The sequence below is a fragment of the Aspergillus bombycis genome (genome assembly GCF_001792695.1).
Source record: "Aspergillus bombycis strain NRRL26010 chromosome Unknown contig00066, whole genome shotgun sequence".
NCBI lineage: Eukaryota > Fungi > Ascomycota > Eurotiomycetes > Eurotiales > Aspergillaceae > Aspergillus > Aspergillus bombycis.
The window spans coordinates 26,618-48,372 of record NW_019170068.1 but is presented as its reverse complement, the minus strand read 5'-3'; the positions used below and the strand labels follow the sequence as shown (position 1 = coordinate 48,372).

The following is a 21,755-nucleotide window of genomic DNA, read 5'->3' as shown; positions in this document are numbered from 1 at the left end:
GATCTTTCTACCCAACTTAAGACATTGCTTATAGTAGTGGTAATCTATATGGTTGTTTATAATTACAGTTCCTGCGACTATCATAAGATAGTAATCCCTATACACACCCACTAAACCCTTTCCCTTTCCCCATTATATCTTTGTCAAGCTTAAAATGACAAAAACAGAACAAGAAAGAGCATTAGGCAGCTGACCCGCAATTTCATCATCAGCAGGAACTTAAGTCACTTGCACTTCTCCATCTGCGCTTCACCCGCCCACCGCCTGTTCCAATTCTCTTTTCTCTGCTGTCCTTTCATTTCTTTTTCTTTCCTTCCTTGAAGCTGGGATTGACTTCCGCCCGTGTCCGTGTTCTCTGGAAGATCAACTGGGACTACGTTGCTGTAAGTACACAGCTTCTCCTGCAGGGTTCTAAATTGCCGCCAATAAACAAACAATCACCGAGTGACGTCGTCGGGTACAACACATGCTATCAACAAAAACATCCACTCACCAGTATATGGACGGCAGCCTCACAATTACCTGTCCCTTTTGTTATATGCTGATTTGCTTTTTTCTATAAATTATGCTAACGATCGTCTCGGTCGCAGACATCGATGCCGTCCCCTGCAACGCCGCATCGCCCCTCCAATATTGGGGGAAGTACTAAATCCACTCCAACAAAGCAAAACCCGCTGGATATCGGTCAGCCGCTGGGAATATATGACACTAATTCGGTGCGGGAGAAGGTCCGCAAGTGGCAGCAGCAAGGAGGAGGTGTAATTACGGCGGATGAAGTTGTCTATTATGAGGAGGATGAGGAGAATTCGACTGTCGATTCGAAACCCAAGCCTACAAGGGCACCCACAACGAGAAATAGAAGTAAAAGTACCCCCCGGAAACGAGTTATCAGCGACGAACACTGGAAATTGAATCGTACCCCCACACAGGCTCCTACATCGAAGCTACCACCACCAAAACGCCTTTCGCAGTACACGACCAATGACCCGATCCGGAATCCTCGGGCGGGGAGAAATGAGTCGAGAAAGGAGGATAAGCCACGATCTTCCCCATCCGCCCGGAGCGTGGATAGAGAAAGAGCTGGTGCAGACTCGAGGAGCAGAGAACGGAGGAAGTCCAGGGTATATCGGGAGGGCGACTCCCTGCTAGGGAGCAAGATCGAAGAAGAGACTGCATCGCATAATGGTTCGACTAAGTCTGCCTCACGACCCACTAGTGCAGACAAACCACATGCAGCTGCTATATCAGAATTGGCAGAAGATGCTTCGAAGAAAGGCAGCATCAATGATGACGACTTTGAGTGGACGGCGAGTGAAGCTGACTTCTCAGAGTTATCAAGACGCCGCGCCCGAGGCCCGACCCCAAATCAGAAAGGTCGCGCACCCCCTCCAAAGATTCCTAAGGGTGGTATCTTCGAGCACATGTTCGGTGAATCAAGAAAAATATTTACAAAACCAGAAGCCCCCAGACCCGGCCCCAATAGGGGCTCAAAGATCGAGGCATGGCTGTCTGGAACATCGGATCCATTTTTTGACGATGTTGATCCGGACGTGGAAGTCCCCGCCCCTCTGAATACCAAGAGTAATAGGGCCAAACTGTCGACAAAACGAGAGGAAGGTCGTTCTCCTGCCACTGACTCAGGGGCGGAAAGTGACTCTCGACGGAAGAGCACAAGTAAGCGACGGATACCAAGTAGGGAGGAGCGAGTAAAGTCGATGACGGAAGAGATAATGACTTCACAAGAGTCACAACTGGAGACAACCTCGGCCTTGAGTGAGAAGCGATCTTCTGGACACAGACATAGTCGTTCTTCTTCCAGTAATAAGGAAAGCGCTTCTCGCGAAAAAGAGACGTCTAGCGAGGTGCAAGACACCACTTTGACTGAAACCCAAACCATTTCTGAGGTCTCCGAGGTGTCTGGTAACAATGCGCCGGTCCCGCTCCACCGGGAACGACCATTTCCTAGCACAGGAGATCACAGACTGTCCACTATTGTGTCTGTTGAGTCAATAAAGACAGGCGATGAGGCACAGTCCCAGGAACGTGCTCACGATGCCCCACAGGAGGCGCGTGAACCAACTCCAGTGGAAGAAAAAGAAGATCAGGAAGAAAGGGACCAGTTTGATCCTAATTCTCTTCCAGTAGTATCGACCCAGTTGAAAAGACGGCTTACCACACATGATGACCTCATGTCGGTTCTCTCCGCCCCAAACAGGAGCAGGAGTATCAGGTCTGCTCGTAGCATCCGCACCAACAAAAGCCGCATCACCAATGCTACCGTGCCTGAGCTTCTGAAGGAACTATCAGCCGATGAAATCAGATATATGCGTGAGCTGAAAACACTGGTTGGCGGAGTCATTCCTGTCCTTCTTACTTGCGTTCTTTCAAAATCCGATTCAGCGATTGCTGCGGGTCTTTTTCGACCATCAATGGACCCGAAAGACGAACTGAATTTTAGCAAGCCAATAGTGGACATGGGTGTTGCAGTCGAGCGCTTGAAGACACTGCACAAGCGAATTCCCCAGGACAATGCAGAGTCCCTGCTCACATGGGCACAGGGAGCACAGAAAGTGTACCGTGACTATCTGAAATCCTGGAGATTGGGTTTCAAGGATGTCATTGTAAACCTAGCTCCCCTTGATGAAAGTGAGGCGATGAACAATGCCGACACCAAAAGTTTGGACGAAGGTATGGCAAGGGACGAAAATGGGGATGTCATTGACAGTGACGGCGAAAAGGTTGACGTCGCATATCTGTTGAAACGGCCTTTGGTGCGTCTCAAATATCTCGCAAAGACTTTCAAAGGGATCAATATGCTTCAGCCGTCTGAGAAAGCCGAGGACGTATCTATGGCCTACCAGAACCTGGTAAACGAAGCTCGCCGTCGTGCGCGTGAGGAGCGGGCGAGACTCGAAGATGAGTCTGCTGCTAGCGTTGACCCAACTCGAGCTCGTGATCCTGCGACTTTAGGACCACTTGCCGGTGTGACTGTAAATAGAGCTCGGAGAGTCCGAGCTCGGGATTTCTTCAACCTCTCTCTGTATCATTCGACTGGGCAGGTTATAGACTGTCGCGCAGAGCTCCTCTTGAGAGACAATACACCCGATAACGGTGCTGGAGGGGATCTCCTTATTTGTGAGATAGATCATGCGGACCGTTGGCTTCTTTTCCCTCCAATGGACCTTGCCTTTGTCTCTGCTCGCAATGGCGATATGAAAGGAGAAATTATAGTCATGTTGCGCAGCCCTCCAGGGCATCCAAATGCTTGGCAAGAAATTCTTGTTCTCCGAATCGACGAGGAGGACATTGGCTTGAGTGGGTTCAAATGCTTGGTTTGAACCCGGTGCCGCCAGCGATTTGTCGAAGCCAGAGCTTCGTTGAACGAGCGAAACAGCGGCAACGAGTACAAATAGCTCCCTCTAGTAGTGAAACCAAGGAGGCACTACCGAGCTCTATCACTGTTGATATTCCTATCGGCGAGAGGGCCGTCTCTGGTACACTGCGGCGCTGCTCACTCAGGGAGAATTTGTCTAACCCGAGCACTGTCGGATCTTCTTTAGCGACCGAATCACGCACTTCCTTACAAACTGCAATCACCCGCGAATCGGACTACGCCGCCGGGGAAGCAGATTCGCCAACCAAGCCATCGCCACGAACACAGCAGTCCATACTACATTCTAGAGACCCACGAAAAACTGCAACAGGCGAAGAGAGATCCCCTACTAGCCTCAAACGATCAAAAGCAAAGAGGGTTGCACGGCATGACGAGGATAACCCCCCGGTTCCTAGTCTGCCAAAAGATCAAAATGCCGGTGGCCCTAAGGCGGCGCCTACAACTCATCGCCCAGATCATGACGAAAAGAAAGACCATAAAGAACATCGTCCCCCGAAGACTCCCACAAAGGATGAACCCGAAGCGATTTCCCCTCGAGTATCTTCTGTCCCTTCTATGGACTTACCTATTATTCCAAAGCTCAGAAAAGGCAGCAGTCAGACATACATATCTGAAACTTTGGAATCCACGTCGGACGACGAGTACGTGCTAGATTCCTATAGTATACCCGAAACTCCTACACGGAAGAAAGGCCACTCTCGCTCCAACTCCGACACCTCCGAACCAACAAATGGTGAAGAACCTCCTCCACCCCCGCCACACTCTCGTTCCCCAAGTTCGACAGGATCGAGTCTTTCAAATGCCCCAATCCTTAGTCCAAGCGGACCCCTGTCTAGACGCCGTGCTCTTCCCCTTTGAAGCATGAATACGAGCCTTCCACGGCGTCCGACGAGACTTACTCAGACTCCGAAACATCAACTGTGCGACGCTACGACTTGTACTCTGAATCGGATTACTCGGGATCGGACAGTTCGGATGATGATTCGGAGGACGAACTACCGCCTCTCCAAGAGCACCACGTTTCAAAACCGACCGTGCCGGCCTCCGTGATTACGTCCGCAACTAGTTCTTTGTCTCCTTCAAATTCTGTCTCTCAAGGTGGATATAGATCTGTCCCTTCACAACCCAACAAGTCATCCACCGCCGTTGCTTCCGTCTTTGCATGGTCCGATAAAGGTTCCTGGGAGAGCCTTCTGCCCGATGAATGTAGTATTTATGTTAGTCCTGGACTAGTGGAGGCATATGACGTGAAATCGGCCTCTGCCTCAGATGACGATCACACACCATCCAAACGGGAACGACCACTGATTGCTCTCGAACTAACGCCCCTGGTACCCATCCGACGTGGTACAGCGATCGATATCAGTATCCGTTCTCCTCCTACTGAACGGTCGAAGGTATCATGGAGCAACAATATTATGTTCCGTTCCCGCAATGCAGATGAATGCGAGATCTTGTATGGCCTCATAAACCAGGCGCGCACCACTAATCCTACCTACATAGCTTTGCAAAACGCCCGAGGCCCTTTCACGCAGCAACCCGCTCCTCTAGAACGCCCCTCCAAGAGTGGGGGGTTATTCGGCTGGCCACGTCGTAGGAAGAGCTACCGTGCGTCAAGCTCCCCTCGCTCACTTGCTGACAATTCCGAGAGTAGCGTTGGGACTATGAGTAGTGCGTTCTCAGCTTTGAAACGATTTGGTGCAGGGGGCAAGATGTTCAACATTTCACGATCTTCAGTTACTTCTCGGAGTGGCCAAAAAGAAGATAGCTTATACTCGAGCTCTGCGGGTTCGGGAACAAACCATACATCCACTTCTGGAATTGGCCGGATAGCAGCTGCTATTAAGAACGTTGACGGTATTGGCCTTTCGAACGCAAAGATTAGGCTTTATATGCGCGAAACTCAGTCCAAATGGCGTGATATGGGTGCTGCTAGGCTCACGATTATGCCGGCGACCGCGGAACCTCGACGGTCAGAAACAGCTGCCGGCGGATCCAACGATACCAGTACTGGGACAGAAGGTGCTGAAGGAAGCCCACCTCCTTCTGGAGCTGCCTCTCCCCGGCGCACTATAGATTCTGAAAAGCGTATCCTCATCCGCGGCAAGACACGGGGTGAGATTCTTCTTGATGTTTGCCTTCCTGAAAGTTCCTTCGAACGAGTAGCAAGGACAGGTATCGCCGTGTCAGTTTGGGAAGAGACTGAAGGTGGCGCCATGCCGAAGAAAGGTGGTGTTACTGGTGGCTCGTCTAAGATATACATGATCCAAATGAAGAGCGAAGCCGAGGCAGCATATACATTTGGCCTCGTTGGAAAACTCAGATACTAGATTTTTTTTTTTGAGACTCACAGCAACATCATACATGTCGCAATCCTTTTTTACCTAAGTGCGAATTCTCAGCCCTCCTTTGTTGAATTTCCTTCCATCATTTACCCTGGCCTTTTGCCTCGAACCAATTGCATTTCGATTGATAGATATCCTGCATATCCATACCCCCTTCAGTTTTTTCGCTCTGTTTTTCAGATATTGTTACATTTCTGTTTATGTGAGTTACGAGATCAGATGTCATCTGCATGTATGTATGTGCCTACGAGACAAGGAATGATTATCATTATCCTATTCTGTTGGGTATTTTTCCAAATATAGCATCATCGCCGGTTAAGAATTTCAAGTGTCCTAACATCTTTCATAAACGAAGTATTTCATTTCACAGCCTTGCGATGGAAGGTAGGCAGAAATGCAGTTATGTCAAGTACTGTATATAATTGAATAGATACAATATATTTATATGATAATCCCAAATACCGGCATGAGCATATACAGTAAATCGAGGATACTCTATCCTTAATCCGACAAAACAACCGGCATCAATGAATCAGTCTCCTTTGTCAACGTTGTGCTAGATTTCTTGAAAACGAAACTGATCCTATTATCCTCCTCTTTTAACATAGCGAGAAGCACGTTGTCATCAATAGCTTGTTGGATATCTTGCGTATCATCAGTTGTGGTTGTTAGGTGGTAGGGGTCAATATGAGAGTACTGAGACAGCGACTGTTGCATCTTATCCTTCTGCTTGTCAGATTTGGTGTTATTGATGCTTTTGGACGTTCTAGACCCAGTGCGTGCCGCGCGATTCGCCTTAATCATGCGCTCTTGCTTCTCGATATCCAGCTTGGAAGCTTTAATGAGGGTCAGAACGTCCGGGAAGTCCTCCTCCACTTCCTCTGAGTCATTTGAATCCGACACATTGCCTTGCCCATCTGCCAGTGAGCCAGCATGAGACTCTGGGGTCGACACGATCTGTCCCCTGCCCCCACAACCACAGCCTAGAAGCTCGTGCGTTTGACATTTGCTATCCTGGTCAAGACGGAAGAGGTCTTTTAGTTCATCTCGAGAGAACTGGGCAGTGCTATCCTTGTGCTCCATGACGCTATCTGCGAGTCCGAGCTTCGTCACTTGGCGTTGCCATATCTTCTCTTCCAAGCTGCCCTTCAGCAGAATGCGGTATATTCGACAGTGTCGTTCTTGTCCGTCGCGATGGATTCGGGCCATGGCTTGGATGTCGGTAGCTGGGTTCCAGTCCACGTCGAATAAGATGAGGCGGCTGGCACCTATCAGGTTCAGTCCCATGCCTCCTGCCTTAGCGGATAGAAGGAATGCGAAGCAGCGGTTCGCTGGGAAGCGGTTGAAGTCTTCAACTAGAGATTGTCGTTTTTGCGCCGGGGTCGAGCCATCTAGTCGTAGAAATGGAAGTGATAATGAGGTTAGGAGCGTGGCTAACAGGTTGAGCGTGGATGTGTAGTTTGAAACGAGAACAACTTTTTCTGAAGTTGAGGTATGCAGGATGTGTAGTAGTTGGTCTAGTACCCGGATTTTAGCGCTGGAGGATGGAGAAAAGTGTCGTAAGAGATTCGGAGGTAGAGAGGATAGTAGAGCTGCGATTGTTTCGCTGGGTGTCTCGTCCACATTTCTTGGGGTAAGCAACGAGGGGCTGTTGCAGAGCTTCTTCAGGATGGTGATAAGCTGCAGAGCGCTCTCTGAGTTGCCAACGGCACATTGAAATACAGGTGAAGCGAGCACGTTTTGATAAATATTCGCTTGAGTGGGCGTTGGGTCACAAAAGAGTATGTATTCCGACTTTGGTGGAAGGTAGTTCGCAAGAATGTCTGCGGTTCTCCGTAGCATAAACTGAGAGGTAAGTTCACGAAGTTCTTCGTTTCTGGCTTCGCCCTTCTCAATCTCTCTCCTTGTTGCCTCTGGCTGTCTGCTCTTCACAATAGGACCCTCGAACTCGCGTACGAATGCCTTGAAAGTTCCCAAAACTCCCGGGTTAACCAGATCCACCGCCGCGAAGAATTCCTTCAGGTCGTTCTGGATCGGAGTACCCGAGAGAATCACTCTTTTAGTGGCATTCAGCGACTGTATCGCCTGTCCACTTTTGTTTTGAAGTGTTTTCAGTCTGTGGCCCTCATCCGCAATGATGATATCGACCCCAGCTCCTTGTGCGAGTCCTTCCTGCACGGTTCTTAGTTTTTCATAGCCGACGATCATGATATTGTATGCTCTACCCCTTGTGAAATCAGTCAGTCGTTTTCGCTTGTCATCAAAGACAAATACGCCAATCCGCTCGTTCCCAAGCCATTTCCGGAACTCCTTCCTCCAGTTATTGATCAGAGTCACGGGGCACACAATAAGCGCTTTCTTAACTTCAGGGGGATTCTCATAAATCGGATTCTGCTTGAGTAAGGTCCATAGTAGTGTGATTGTCTGTAAGGTTTTACCCAAGCCCATATCGTCCGCTAAAATAGCACCTTGGCCATTGAATGATCGCATCCCCATGACACATTCATAGAGGAACTTTACTCCTTCACGCTGATGCGGCCGCAAGTGTTTGGCAAGGATGGGATCAACCACAACGTCGACAACTCTTTTCCCCTTAGGCGCGGATGATGGTCGTTTCATCACCAGTGCACCGGGCTGCTTGGGGTCATGACGAGGAATGGGCTCCTCGGCAGACTTTTGCGGGATAACAGTATTTTCTAACAGCGGTCTTTTGTATGCGCTAGATATAGAGCTTGATTTCCTTGATGCGGGATTTGGAATAATCTGCATTTGGCCTTTCTCCAATTGATTCTCCTTGGCAGTCGATGTGCTAGGTTTGTTTCCCGACACAGGCACAAACCCTTTCTTCGGTGGCACTGCCGGCGGAGTTGGGCTAGGTTTTATTTCGAGAAATTGCTTCCCCGACAGATACTCCTTCTTTGACATTTCCGAGTCTATCTCAACTTCCTTTCCTCCGATCGAGAGCATAGTTCCAGGTTCAAGATGAGAGGAGTGCATGGCCCGACCCATGTCCTTGCCCGAGACGTCCTGCAAATGAACATAACCATTTCGGACTGAGAGTATACCATCACCATCCCATGTCTTGTTCTTTTTAGTGGTAGGTTTTCGCCTGAAAATTGTCAGCTTTGTCTCTTTTTCCCGTTCCTCTCCTCTCTTTAAGAGCACGGTGGTGATGATGCCGTACCATAAAACATTAAAATACCGTTCTCCTGCAGACCCATCGTCCTTGGCATTGTCACCTACTGGTTCACCTATATTGCGCACTTGGACCAGAGGCTTCCTCTCACTTCTCATCGATGGACCTACACTATCCACGGTACGGTCTTGGTGCAGACGCGGCCGCTTAGCTGGTGGGCCATGGTTATCCAGAGTATGGGTGGATAAATCTGATTTAGTGTTTGAATCTTCCGTATTTTTCCTTATCAAAGGAGGCTTGAACGGTTTAAAGACCATGACGTGTGGCCTTCAGACTTCTCTTAGTAGCATTTCGTTCCTTTCAGCGGACGAGTGTCTTTACCCGTCAGACGCGGCGTGGGCAAACGCGTGGTCACATGATTTACAAAGAGGTTGTGTAATGCCAGAACAAGAATAGAGGTGGGTTTCATTCTTCACCTATGAACACTAGTACAGTGAATACGGTAGTGATCTTAATTGAGACATATAATTAACGTCCTGGCTTGCAGTACCAGTCATTTCTCTAAATTACTAAAATTCATTCAAACACACGAAGCAAACGAAGATTATTACATGCCATTCAGAACTAGGCCAACAGCCTTAATTTAGTCCGAATTAAATATGAAGAAAATATACATGTCGTAAGTGTGTATAGACTGTAGTGATGGTGGGTTATCTATCAAGATATCTAGTATGTTCGATATCTCTGTTGAGCGTTCACCCTTCATAGAAGAGTAGTGCTTACTTAGCGTCATCCATCAGCACCTTGTCTGTCAGAGGGACGAACTTCGGTCCTTCATAGGATTTCATCCGGAAGAGCCACCAGATGGTCACAAAGATTGTCAATCCTCCGGTCAGCAGACTAGCGTAATTCATCGAAGCTGCGTCAGTGGGCAAAGCATATGGGAAGCAGAAGATCACGACAAAAGCGAGAATGTAGATGCAGGACAAGGCGTTAATGAGATAACCGATGCGCCCCATCCAGAAATGGCCAGGGGTGAATGTAGAACGACGAGTCAGAAGATGTGGAAGAATAGCGGCGCAGTAGGAAAGACTGGACAGTTGCACGAAGCAGCCGACGAAAGCATTGAAGGCGGTGGTGGAGCCGACATAGATGCAGGCGAGGATTGTGACGATCACACCACAAACTAGAGTAGCGTTGAAAGGGTTGTGCATACGGGTGTTGATGTGCGCAAGCCAACCGGAGAATGGAGTCGCTTTGTCTCGGGAAATGGTCCACAGAGTACGACCAGCAGTGATATAGCAGCCGGCGCATGTAATAACGGTTGGGAGAAAAGCCACAATGAGTAAACCAAGGGCTCCGCCCCTAGACCCCGTCGCCTGATGGTAGATTTCGGCTAGAGGGAAACCATAGACGCTTGAGATAACTGCATCTAGATCAGTAATCGAGTAGAACACTGCGATCATGTAGAGGACGCCGGTAATAAAGCCGACCGTCATCTGGGCGAGGACGGCCTTGGGGATGTTCCGACTCGGACTGCCAGTTTATTAGGGACTTGTACGCAAGTAGGGGGTTTTTTCTTGGCAAATACCTAGGGATCTCCTCTGCAAGATGTGTCGAGCAGTCGGGCGTACCCACGCTGTAAGCACCATTGAGCATTCCCGCAACGAAGACAAAGCCTTCGCTAGAATATCCGGTACCATTTTGCCATGTACGCCATACGTCCGAATTTGATGCGTAGCCAGTACCATTTACATGGGGCATGACAGCGCACACAATGATGGTAATAAACACACCCGCCAGGATGAAGAACATTCCAAGGTTGCCGATATGAGGGAGCATCCGGTTCATGAAAAGGACGATGGCGCAGCAAAGCCATGTACAGATAATAAAGCTGACGAATATGTGCCACGACTGGGGCACAAATCCGGGATGCATCAGGGCGTACATTGAGACAGTCTGCTGTCCCAAAATAGCAGACATAGAAGCAGCACCAAGGATCCAGGCCAGACAGTTCCAAAAGCCAGCGAAAAACCCGCATGCACGGCCATACTTTCCTGCTGTGATAGAGGCCCAGTGGTATACTTGATTGATATTAGCGAAACTACACGGAATCGAGTGAAATAAGATCACTGTTAAACGTACCACCACTAGCCGAAGGCATTCCCGATGCTAGTTCCGCGATTGAGGCCGCCACTAACCAGTAGCAGACTGACACGGCAATGCTGATATTCCCGTTAGTGTTAAATGATCGATAATGGCAATAGCGAGGCTTATCATACAATTCATAAATAACACCCGATGGTCCTCCATTGCTCAGAGCAGTGACCTAGCTCGACCATCAGTTGGGATGCCCCTCCTTTTCCCCTTTACAGTAGTGATGCTGTATAACATACCACGCTGCCTCCTTGTGCGATCCATGTGTTTCCAGTCGTAACGGCCACGGCACAAATACTTAACAAACTGAAGTTCCGGTCGAGTTCCTGACGATGTCCGGATGCATTAATCAATTCTCCTGGTGAGTGATCCTCCGCCGCCAACTCCATAGCTCCCGCTTTTTTTGGCTCTAGCCCCTCCGCAGCTGCCATCGTCGGAGATAACACCACCACTTACGTGACTTGGGTTTAGGGATGAAAGTGAGTTATTAGATGAAGTAAATATGGGTCGAAGAAATCGAAGGAGTGGGAAAATAGAAAGGGTGGATGGAGGTGTCTTAAGGGAAGAAAATCACAAGGCCGTGGGGCGACAATGGAGTCCCTTTATGGTTTGAAATGAATGACTAGGGTAACGATGGGATTTAGTTAGAAAGGTTGGCCGGGCATTGCTTCTAAACTATCACTAGTAAATAGTGGGTTAGAGACAAAGATACTGAGCGAAGAAAAAAAATATGAAGGATATGATTCTGGTGTGAGTCTAAGGGTTTATACACTGGAGCTGGATACCTACTCTTAGTTAGAGGACTAACAGCGGGTTGGAGGGCCTACGGACGCTTCAGTATGCCTGGCAAATCATCGATGTCAACCACCCTCCTTGATCAGTGGCCAGCATAAAGTGGGCCGGGGAAACTTGCTGGTTGGATGCTGAGAGCAGGGGGGTGCCAGGGGACCGGGCTGAGTGAGTCTTTACCTGAAGGGGGAGCTTCAGCAGATGGGCAAACTCTTTCAGATCATCTCCCGCAAGGAAGATGATCCTATGTATGTACTTTTAAAGAAATAGGATTCCTTTTCCTCTTCTAAGGCTGAGATCGAGTTTCAGATAACACTTGGATATCATGAACCTCCCCACTTCGATGGTCTTCAAAGGATATCGCAGCCTTTTACCACACTCAAGTCTCATGCAAGTAGTAATGCATGCTGTGTGCATCAGGCCATACTCCGTATCCCCGCGGTCGGTTAAGTGATTAGGAGTGGAAATGTTACCAGAGATTTAGTACCCCATTGCATAATAAAAGAAAATACAGAATACAACTCTTGTTACAACTTGAGCGATGCTACCGTAGCAGAGTCCCAAACTCTCTCACCTCCGTCGTTTCCTTGTAGGTCTTTGGACTATTGATTGGTAACCAAGGTAAAGGAGATTTAGAGGTGGTTGTATTAGTTAAGCGGAAACAGTCAACAATTAAATAAAATTAAATAAATAAGAAAAGGCGAGATAATGGTTTCATACATACAGAAAGTGCACAATAAGGCTTGACGGCGAGTAAGTTCGCACGAGGAACGGGAGAGACACAGACGTTGTTCCACTTCCCCCTTGCCACCAAGAAAGTCTGTTTTTTGGAGCCTAACTTTATTTAGAGACCGGGGCCAATGACATGGGGCCCCAGCGAAACCATCCATGTCTTAATCCGGCGATTCCGCGCAGTCCGCTTATCGAGCGAATTATTCATTTTCATTGCAAATTATCCCTACGCTCCTATTGACGCTCCCACTGGTAGTATGGATCTCATTGCTATACTAGTAGTACCCTAAAAATGACAATTATTTAATTGTTAAATTCAAGGTACCATGTTTTACTATTCCTCTTCTCCCCTACCTCTTCCATTCCTGAAATTAAATGACAAGAGAGCATGTCTATCTTATACGTTCCCTCAAGAAGAGCGTCTGAACACTCGCTCTACCGCTAAATTCTCTACTGCCAATCTCGGAGACTGACTTCCATGTCGGATGATCCCTCAGAGAAACACCTGTTCTATAACTGTACACACGAGATAAGTGAAACAAGACCGGTTTGGCGTTCATACTAACTGCGAGTCAGTAATTTGGTCGAGGCCTCGTCGGCTTCTCCGGGGCTTACGGAATTAATCTAGATATAGAGGTATTAAGAACTAAAACGCCTAAAGGGGACTTTTTCCTCTGGTGGCGTAGACAGATAACTTGTGGTCCGTTGTTTGCTATTAATATAGAGAAGAGAAATCGGAGGACTTTTTTAGTGGAAGACTTCATCTTAGTTAATATACAGTTAATATACACAGAGAAGATTCTGTACGGATTATAACGCAAGTTGAGGTGGCTGAGTGACAGGGATCAGGCCTCTAGTGCTTCCAGTCCAAAGTCAATTAAAAAACAAGGTAGACAAAAGAGCAAAGTTTATCTCCGATCCTTCCGTTCGGATGTCTCGAACGGAGACTAAGATGCCACCGGTGCAGCCTCGAACTATACTAGCATAATATAGGCGTGATTTTGACTTCTGATATGAGATGTATAGTTTCGTCCACAGCACTTTTTTTTTTAGTCCTACTAGGATTAGAAGTAGTACTGGGTAGTACTACGGTACTGGATAGTGGGACAAGCCTGATATCGGCATGTTATCGCCCAGGCTCCAGAAGGTTAACTAAGGAATTGAGGTGCTAAGATTCTGGCTCCTCAATGGGCTTAGGCCAAAATTAACTTGGGACTAGTCGGACCCACTTAACACCGTCCCCAATCCATGCCCTGTGAGTTGTAATAGCTGTAATTACACTTTGCGTTGCACGTCCAACTGCACGTTGCCTTGGCGCTTATACCACGAGAATCCAGTTCTCTAGAACACTATTACCCACCTTACTGAGAAAAAAATCTTTTTCAGCATGCCAAGTACTCTGTATGTTAATAGAAAAAGTGTTGCCTTCGTATTATGATTTGCCAACAAGAAGGTCAGCTAATAATTGGTGTGGACTGAATATTATTCAGGCACACGCTATACAATGGTTAGTTGGATTAATGGTGCGACCAACTGTATCCGAGTCCCTTTCCAAGCCTCCCTAGGTACTAGAATTCATTACTCTAATTCCCTCGGGAAAAAAAAGGATGGTACCGGCATTAAACCAAATATGGTAGCAAGCACGACTGCCGGCTGGCCTTGTGTGACATAAACCCAGTTCCTAAAGCAAGTGGTCCCGCAGGTGATGGTGGTGTGGATGTGCTGCATCTTTCCCTCTTTGGGCCTTCTGGTCGATTCTGGTTCGCCTATGAGCTCACAGTAATCCTCCCATCACACTGGAACCAACATGGGACGCCATGCTTTTCGGTTTTTCCTCCAATTCCATTTCCATTCTATAGCAATCGTACCTTAATTCTGTAATCTCACTGAGTCAAGGCTGCTGGTTGATCCTTGCAGCCACACACTTCCCCTGGCAAATGTGCCCAATTACAGAAAGCTTATCGCGAAAATGTCGGTGGCTCCCCCTCATATATCATAGTACCTCCCTTAGACCCTTGCATAGATCTGTTCGGAGTGAATGCCAGTTAACCTATCATTCCCTGGGCTTACAGGTTGCTCTCCGAAAACATGTCAAGCTTCAGTCCAGAATTTACAAAGAGCTTCGCTCGGGAAACATGGACTCTCTATGCAGTAGGGATGCTGGGTGTTTGCCTTCGATTGTAAGTTGTCCTTCAAGCGAGAAACAGAATCCTTATATCCCCGTCACTCTAGTTTGACCGTGCTCTGATTCCATACTCCCTTATAGTGTAGCTCGAATACGTCGTTTAGGAATCCGAAATCTCCAGACAGATGATTACTTGATGGTTTTCGCTATCATCTGGTATACGATCCTATGTGTTGCTTTGAACGAAGTCGTCATCGTGGGGGGTTCGAACTTGATGAGCGAAGAAGATATTAAAAACTTGACCCCGGTACTTAAAGCCGATCGTGTGAGAGGAAGTAAATGGGTCTTTGTTTCAGAACACTCATTTGTCCTCGCGGTATGGGCGATGAAGGCCTGTATGCTCGTCATCTATGCACGTATAACGTGAGTTGCTTACAGCCAATGTCGATGGGCATAATCTATTGACTCTATTTATTAGGGAGGGGTTGCCACAGAGGAAATGGGTTAATTATCTCGCCATATATGTCGGCCTCGGTTTTATTGGTGTTGAGCTGTCTCTGTTCCTGATCTGCCGACCCTTATCGATGTACTGGGCTGTGCCTACATCCTGTGAGTTGTTTGACCCTCTAGGCATCATTAGCAAAGCAATAACCTGACTGTCTATACAATAGACCAATGCTCAAGCTACCAGTACTACGAAATTATCCAGGGATGTATATCGATTTCTGCAGACATTCTGATGCTCCTTATTGGGTTGCCACTTCTGCTGCAAGTACGCGTGCCCCTCAAGCAGAAGCTGATACTTGTGGTTATTTTCGGCATGGGAATTTTTGTTATTGTCGCAGCAGTCCTGACAAAGGTTTACTGTCTCGTCCCGTCGCTCATCTCATACGTTTACATGAATTGGTACTTCCGGGAAGCAACCGTGGCTGTTCTTGTCACCAACCTACCACTCATCTGGTCTCTCCTACGCGATGTGTTCCCTGCCCTCAAAAGCTGGACAGGGGGATCCAAGCGAGCCACTGATCGGTATCGGTCTGGTCCGTGGACCAGCAAAGCCTCAGGGTACGGCCGGCATTATGGACCGTCGAGTCAGCTACGCTCAGGCGAATTTAGCATGCATGATTACAACCGAAGCATTGCTACGCCTCACAAGCCGGCTTCTGATGTTAGCATACAAGCGAGTGACGATCGGGATGTTAGCGACGATGGCTCCGACAGAGCCCTGAGAATTCGGCAGGACGTTACTGTCACGGTGGAGCGCGAATCCCGGCCTCCCGAATTTTGGGGATCCCATCATACCAAGACCGAAAGTTTTAACGGGGTGCATCAACCGCAGCCATGAAGCATACGATTCTTATCTCGCGTTTCTAAAATAATGTTGTATATATAATTTTATTTCTTCCACTCCTTTTATTTCTTTCTTTCATCCTGTTTGGGGTGCATTCTGTTACCTGTATATAGCCTCATTTGTCAGGAGAATTTAGACATCCACTACGTTATTATGAAAGTCTGGGGAGGGGCCCTGTGTTATGTACTATACATAAAAATATTACTCCATATGAAGCAGCCTAAACGCACATCATTCAATGATCAGCCGGGGGTGGGGGAAATAATTGTCCCAAGGGGGTATCAACCACGACCACGGTTTTCGAGTGGGCGTTATTGACTCTTGAGGGTCGACACGGATAAACGGCTGCGCAGTAAATACTTACCCCGAATAATGATCATACTAGTAGAGGCAAAACGCCATGGATCCATTGCGAATGTGCAACCAGGGGAGTAGAAGAATTTGGTCCACACGATTGGATGGCCATTTTTTTCTCAAGCTTATCGTTATCTCCGTCCCCAAATGCCACGGACTTTAACCGCAGATCTCCCGGCCCCCTTCTATCACGTGAGTGGGTGGTGGATACGGCCTATTACCGTAACTTCAGATCCATTCACCTTTGAGGGGCCTTGTAATGCGTTTCCGCATTACTCCTCAGCCTCGGTGGGAGGGGAGTCTTGCCGAGTGCCGGCTTTTATCCGCTTCTGTTCTTTTTCCATTCCGAATCTTTCACATCCCAAAAAAAGGATCTCACCAATAAGAGAAAATGGAGGACACGTACACTACTTGTACTCCACAGGAGACCTCAAGCTCTTCCAAGTTCTGTGCTACAGGATTTCTTGGATTCATACAACTCACGCAACCAACATTGGGGCTGAACTCCCCTGCTCAATGCGTCTAACATGATGTAGAATTCTAGATCCTCAAAGCTTACAGTAGCTGGTTGGAAGTCTCCTACCTTTCAGTTTGAGTTTTAAAAAGGGAAAAAAAAAAAAGGCACGGACACTAGCCGAGATTTCTCATCGGCGGCTTGTCATCGATTGTACTAACCTTGGGTTGTGCCGCAATACCCAGCTGAAAAAGCTGCCTGTCACAAAGTTAAACAAAAAGCCTCTCAGCAACCAAAGTGAAGCATGCGTGTCCTGTCCCACCGCTGTATGGGGCATACTCGACATTAGTGCATAGAGCACGTCGAGGTCCCACCAGCCTTCAGCGCCTAAGAGTGATCATATATCATCCAGCCCACGGTTGGTCATGTTAATCTCCACTCGGCAACGACCGTTTTCAGGAAAGGATCGCAGTGTCTCCAAATTACTTTTGCTGGTTCAGTGTTCAACTCCATTACCCTACCCACGGACCAGGTCGAGCCTGGTGGGAGAAGTATATGGCGAAAATTACCTGTGTCATGCCATAATGCTCCCTGCTCCCATTAATCGACCGTTCTAAGATCTACAGCACAGGGCGGGATTTTGCCGAGCTAGCTCACCTCCTGAAAATGCAGGGTAAAAACAATGGAGAATCTGGAGGTCGGTGGATCGCTTGCAGTCTCCCAACGTGTGGTGACTAGCGGAGTAGCATACTGTGTATACTTCACTACTATATACTCCGTAGAGAGGTAGGTTAATATCAAATCAAGCCAAGCATTCGTGCTTGTTGAATACGAGATACTTACATAGTTCATTCAAGTTCTCCTCTCGAGTTTCGTTAAGATTTCTATTTCAGCCATGAAATGCCCGCCGTTGACACTATCGTTGCGCGGAAGCTTGACTCTTGCTGATCGGCTATAACTCTCATTCACACCATGCGGGAATACTTCAGGAATGACGGAGCAGACTACGCAAAAGCCGCTTGTCATAAAATGCCATGGCTTGTAGGGTCCATGTATGATCATCATTGCCCGTGGTGGACTTCGTAGTAACCTTTCCATGGCGAAACGGTTGAAGCGATGCCGGTCTCCCATCGATGTAGAGCTTCTGCGCCCAAAAGAGGAGTTGCATTTCTGTTACCTAGATATACCTTATAGACCGTACTCCGAAGTATAGCAGACTTTCGCTTGCCATCAATGATTCAAACCTCGGTAATCTTCCGAGACCCAATTTTCACTATCTGAAGGGAAGCCAAACAAATAACTCCTGGTCTACTGATTAGCTTACCTTAGATCAAAACGGAGAATGAGCCTTTTTAGGTCTGTCGTTTTAATCCAAATCGTCGTAATGCCAATATGCCCAAAAATGACTGTTTCCGACTCGGCAAGACTAGTCTACAACCAGCTCACTGTTTGAATTTCGAGTAAAATTATCTGAAACTCCTTGGGTGGTTATTAGTGCGAGTCGGCATCAAGCCCAACGAACTCTGTTTGCAACGAACTGGTGTTTTGGGGGGAGGGCGCTATTTCCTCCACCAGTGATACCACAACCACAATGGAGCGATCCAGATTACACTCAATGCTACGTACTCCTTTTCTACGGTGGAGCGCGCCGTTGTATCGCAGCATAGCGTGAATCTAGCTAAAAGCTGGCATAGTCTAGGCCACGTCTATAGTTACAGGAACTAAACCAATTAGTGGGGACGCGGTCGAAGTCAATGATATTGCCAAGAACAGCACCAAGGACTAAGAGTACTCCGTAGCCTCGATCCTGATGCCATTGCGCATCGTCAGTTAGCGTTGGTTTCAATTTGAGCTACATGGATCGCTAGTATATGAGAATTCAAACTACGCTCTGCCGGATCTTCGTCGGCAGCCGATGTACGGACAAACAAGCACGGTAGATTTACAGACAATTACCATGAGAACCTACGTTTTCGAAATCCGTAGAATTCGAATCATAAACCAGATAATGATAATCATCATTCTGGAAAGAACATAAATTCGTTGAGGCCCACGTGACTGCCCCGCGGCCTCGTAGATTTATTGATTGGCAGCGTCAAGTTGTCGATCTGTCAATCAACGTAGACACGTGGCATACCTTGCCTATACCCATCCCTGTTATTTCATTCGAGCCAGCTATTGAACTCTGGAGTATGCCCATCACTCGGTACGTCTTTCCCTGTCTGATGTCAGCCGCAGCAGTAGTAGCTAATCTGACTAGTTCATAACACCATAAACCAACGGCCTCCTTATCGTGACAGCCGCAGACTAAACAGTATGTCGGTGCAGCCTTTGGCATCTCCCGCCTTCCTGGGCTTGGAAAGCCTCCATGTCTTCATCACCGGTGCCGCCGGTGGAATTGGAAAGCAAGCAGTGCGAGAATTCTTAGGTACGTTTTGCGTTGACTGATGTAACCTGTGTGATGCGCGATTGGGATATGCAGACTGCTTTCTTTACCTTGGCTGCACTCCAGCGCAAAGAATAACACGAGTAGCCTGTTGGATTACTTAAATAAGGCGATTGATCATCTACATTATGCTATTGTATACTACCTCCATTACGCCCTGCCTTCTGACAGTAGAAGCTGGAGAAGTGGATGATGGTCTAACTCCCATCATTGCTTTCACATCTCCTGGATTTATGTTTTATTTTCTTATGAATGGCACATTCCATAATCTAACATAATACGTATATAGATCAGGGATGCAAAGTGACAGCACTGGACATCCAGGCCTTGGAGGTTTCTGATATACAAGGGGAGCCCTACTCCCGGCTACACGTCCTGAAAGGTGATATCACGGACGAAGAATCTGTCCAATCCAATATTGCACAGGCCAGCAAGCGATTCGGCCCTATCAATATTTTGATCGCAAATGCAGGTATCACAGATGAAAGCAAAGACTACCCTATCTGGGAATTGCCAGTGGAGACCTGGGACCAGACATACCTTGTCAATGTCCGAGGAACATTCTTGACAATCAAGCATTTCTTGAGAGCAGCACGTGCATCTCAACAGACTCTTGGTGAAGAACTGGATAACCTAGCTATCGTACTAACGGGGAGCGAAACGGGAAAGTTTGGTCAGGAAGGCCATGCCGAGTACGCATCTGGGAAGGCTGCCTTGCAGTACGGCTTGATCCGTAGTGTGAAGAATGAAATAGTTCGCCTCAATAGCAAGGCACGAATCAATGCTGTTGCACCTGGATGGGTAGATACACCCTTAATAGAAGGAAGGCTCGACGACCCGAAGGAGATGTGGGCAGAAGCCCAGGCTACGTATGCTTATCACGTTCAATCCCCATCTGCCACAACTTATAGATCCTCACTAACTAGAGTAGCGTACCTCTAAAGAAGATCGCAAGACCGGAGGATGTAGCCCGCACAATGGCTTTCCTGGCCTCTCACCGCGCAGCGGGACACATATCGGGACAGTGCTTAAGTGTCGACGGAGGAATGGAAGGTCGCTTGATCTGGAAGGAGAACGAAGCAGTCAAAAAGACAGAGGACCAAGTCGCTCACCCCAAGTCGAGTATAGTCCAATCAATCCCGAGGGTTGTATCACAGCCAAAGCGGAACAAAATCCGAATAGCCATCTCCATTGACCTAGACGCGGTATCTGGATGGCTAGGGACAGGTAAGCCATCTTTGCCATCTTTGAACGGTCTACAGACGCTGAACAAACCCCTACAACGATCAGGTCAGCATCCCGACAACATCCTCGCAGACTACTCCTCCGGATTCTTCGCTGCCAAAGTTGGCGTCCCCCGTCTCCTACGGATGCTCAAAAAGCTCGACCTAGCTGATCGTTGCACCTGGTTCATCCCGGGCCACTCTGCCGAGAGCTTCCCAGAGGAAGTGCAACAGGTAATCGAGTCAGGCTGCGAGATAGGACTTCACGGCTACGCCCACGAAGGAGCATACCAACTGACAGTTGAGCAAGAACGGGACGTGCTAACGCGATGTATCGACATTGCAACCAAACTAACAGGCAAGAAGCCCGTCGGATACCGCGCACCTCTCTACCAACTGCGCGAGTCCACATTAGACCTACTAGAAGAGTACGGATTCGAATACGGTGAGAGTTCCTCCCTTTTCCACCCCGACAATCCACCAATTCTAACGCAATCCTAAAACAGACGCTTCCCTAACAGACCACGACTGCCACCCTTTCTTCGCCCCTAAACGTCCACCCCTCCAACCCATCAATTTCTCCCTCCCCGCCTCGACCTGGATGCACCCTATCCCACCGACAACAGAAGACCGCCGGCCCCTCGTCTGCGTCCCCTGCAATTGGTACATGGAAGACATGACCCCCATGCAGTACCTTCCTCATACGCATAACTCACACGGCTATACCGATGTCCGCGTGGTCGAGAACCTCTGGCGCGATCGGTTCCTGTGGATTCGCGAGAATGAGGACGAGCCTATCTTTCCCGTATTGATGCACCCTGATACCAGCGGTATGGCGCATGTCATTGGGATGTTGGAGCGGTTGTTGACGTGGTTGAAGGGGTGGGGGGATGAGGTTGAGTTTTGTCAGACGGGGGAGATTGCGAGGTGGTTTAAAGAGAACGAGTTGAAAGAGTAGAAGGAATTCGTAGGTTATGTAGGTATAGTTACATCAAAAAAAAAAAAAAAAACTTTTCTGAAGTTTACAACATCTACGATGATTGCCACTTGGAAACATTGATTGGAATGTCAATAGCAGTCGTTCATTTAATTTGAAGTATTGAATCAATTATTTGATTGACACATCCAGATAATTCAGCTGAATCTATTATTAAAGCATATTGTTTTTATGCTGTGTACAAAATTCATATAATATGTCCAAGGTAAGAAATATCGACAACAAACGCCCGTATCCATAATCAAGCCAGAA

At 47.9% G+C, this 21,755-nt stretch overlaps 5 protein-coding genes across 5 annotated transcripts; 3 read left to right on the top strand and 2 right to left on the bottom strand.

The window, feature by feature from the left end:
* Positions 1–596: 596 nt before the first annotated feature.
* Positions 597–5,724, top strand: ABOM_008790 (uncharacterized protein; the record flags this gene model as incomplete). Its single annotated transcript, XM_022535919.1, has 3 exons — positions 597–3,332; positions 3,395–4,169; positions 4,298–5,724. 3 exons carry the CDS (start codon positions 597–599, stop codon positions 5,722–5,724), a joined length of 4,938 nt encoding a protein of 1,645 aa, XP_022387387.1.
* A 516-nt stretch (positions 5,725–6,240) lies between these two features.
* ABOM_008789 (DEAD/DEAH box helicase) lies at positions 6,241–9,192 on the bottom strand (the record flags this gene model as incomplete). The annotated part of the gene is made up of 1 exon (XM_022535918.1): positions 6,241–9,192. The coding sequence occupies one exon, from the start codon at positions 9,190–9,192 to the stop codon at positions 6,241–6,243; it is 2,952 nt and encodes a 983-aa protein (XP_022387385.1).
* A 462-nt stretch (positions 9,193–9,654) lies between these two features.
* On the bottom strand, positions 9,655–11,481 carry ABOM_008788 (putative choline transport protein; the record flags this gene model as incomplete). The annotated part of the gene is made up of 5 exons (XM_022535917.1): positions 9,655–10,411; positions 10,467–10,959; positions 11,021–11,100; positions 11,158–11,204; positions 11,272–11,481. Coding segments are annotated over 5 exons (1,587 nt in total), but the record flags the coding sequence as incomplete, so codon positions are not given.
* A 3,160-nt stretch (positions 11,482–14,641) lies between these two features.
* On the top strand, positions 14,642–16,023 carry ABOM_008787 (uncharacterized protein; the record flags this gene model as incomplete). Its single annotated transcript, XM_022535916.1, has 4 exons — positions 14,642–14,733; positions 14,820–15,101; positions 15,157–15,287; positions 15,350–16,023. 4 exons carry the CDS (start codon positions 14,642–14,644, stop codon positions 16,021–16,023), a joined length of 1,179 nt encoding a protein of 392 aa, XP_022387421.1.
* Positions 16,024–19,153: 3,130 nt separating this feature from the next.
* Positions 19,154–21,464, top strand: ABOM_008786 (SDR family oxidoreductase/polysaccharide deacetylase family protein; the record flags this gene model as incomplete). Its single annotated transcript, XM_022535915.1, has 5 exons — positions 19,154–19,265; positions 19,573–20,152; positions 20,215–20,510; positions 20,574–20,957; positions 21,013–21,464. The coding sequence occupies 5 exons, from the start codon at positions 19,154–19,156 to the stop codon at positions 21,462–21,464; spliced, it is 1,824 nt and encodes a 607-aa protein (XP_022387420.1).
* Between the last annotated feature and the right edge of the window lie 291 nt (positions 21,465–21,755).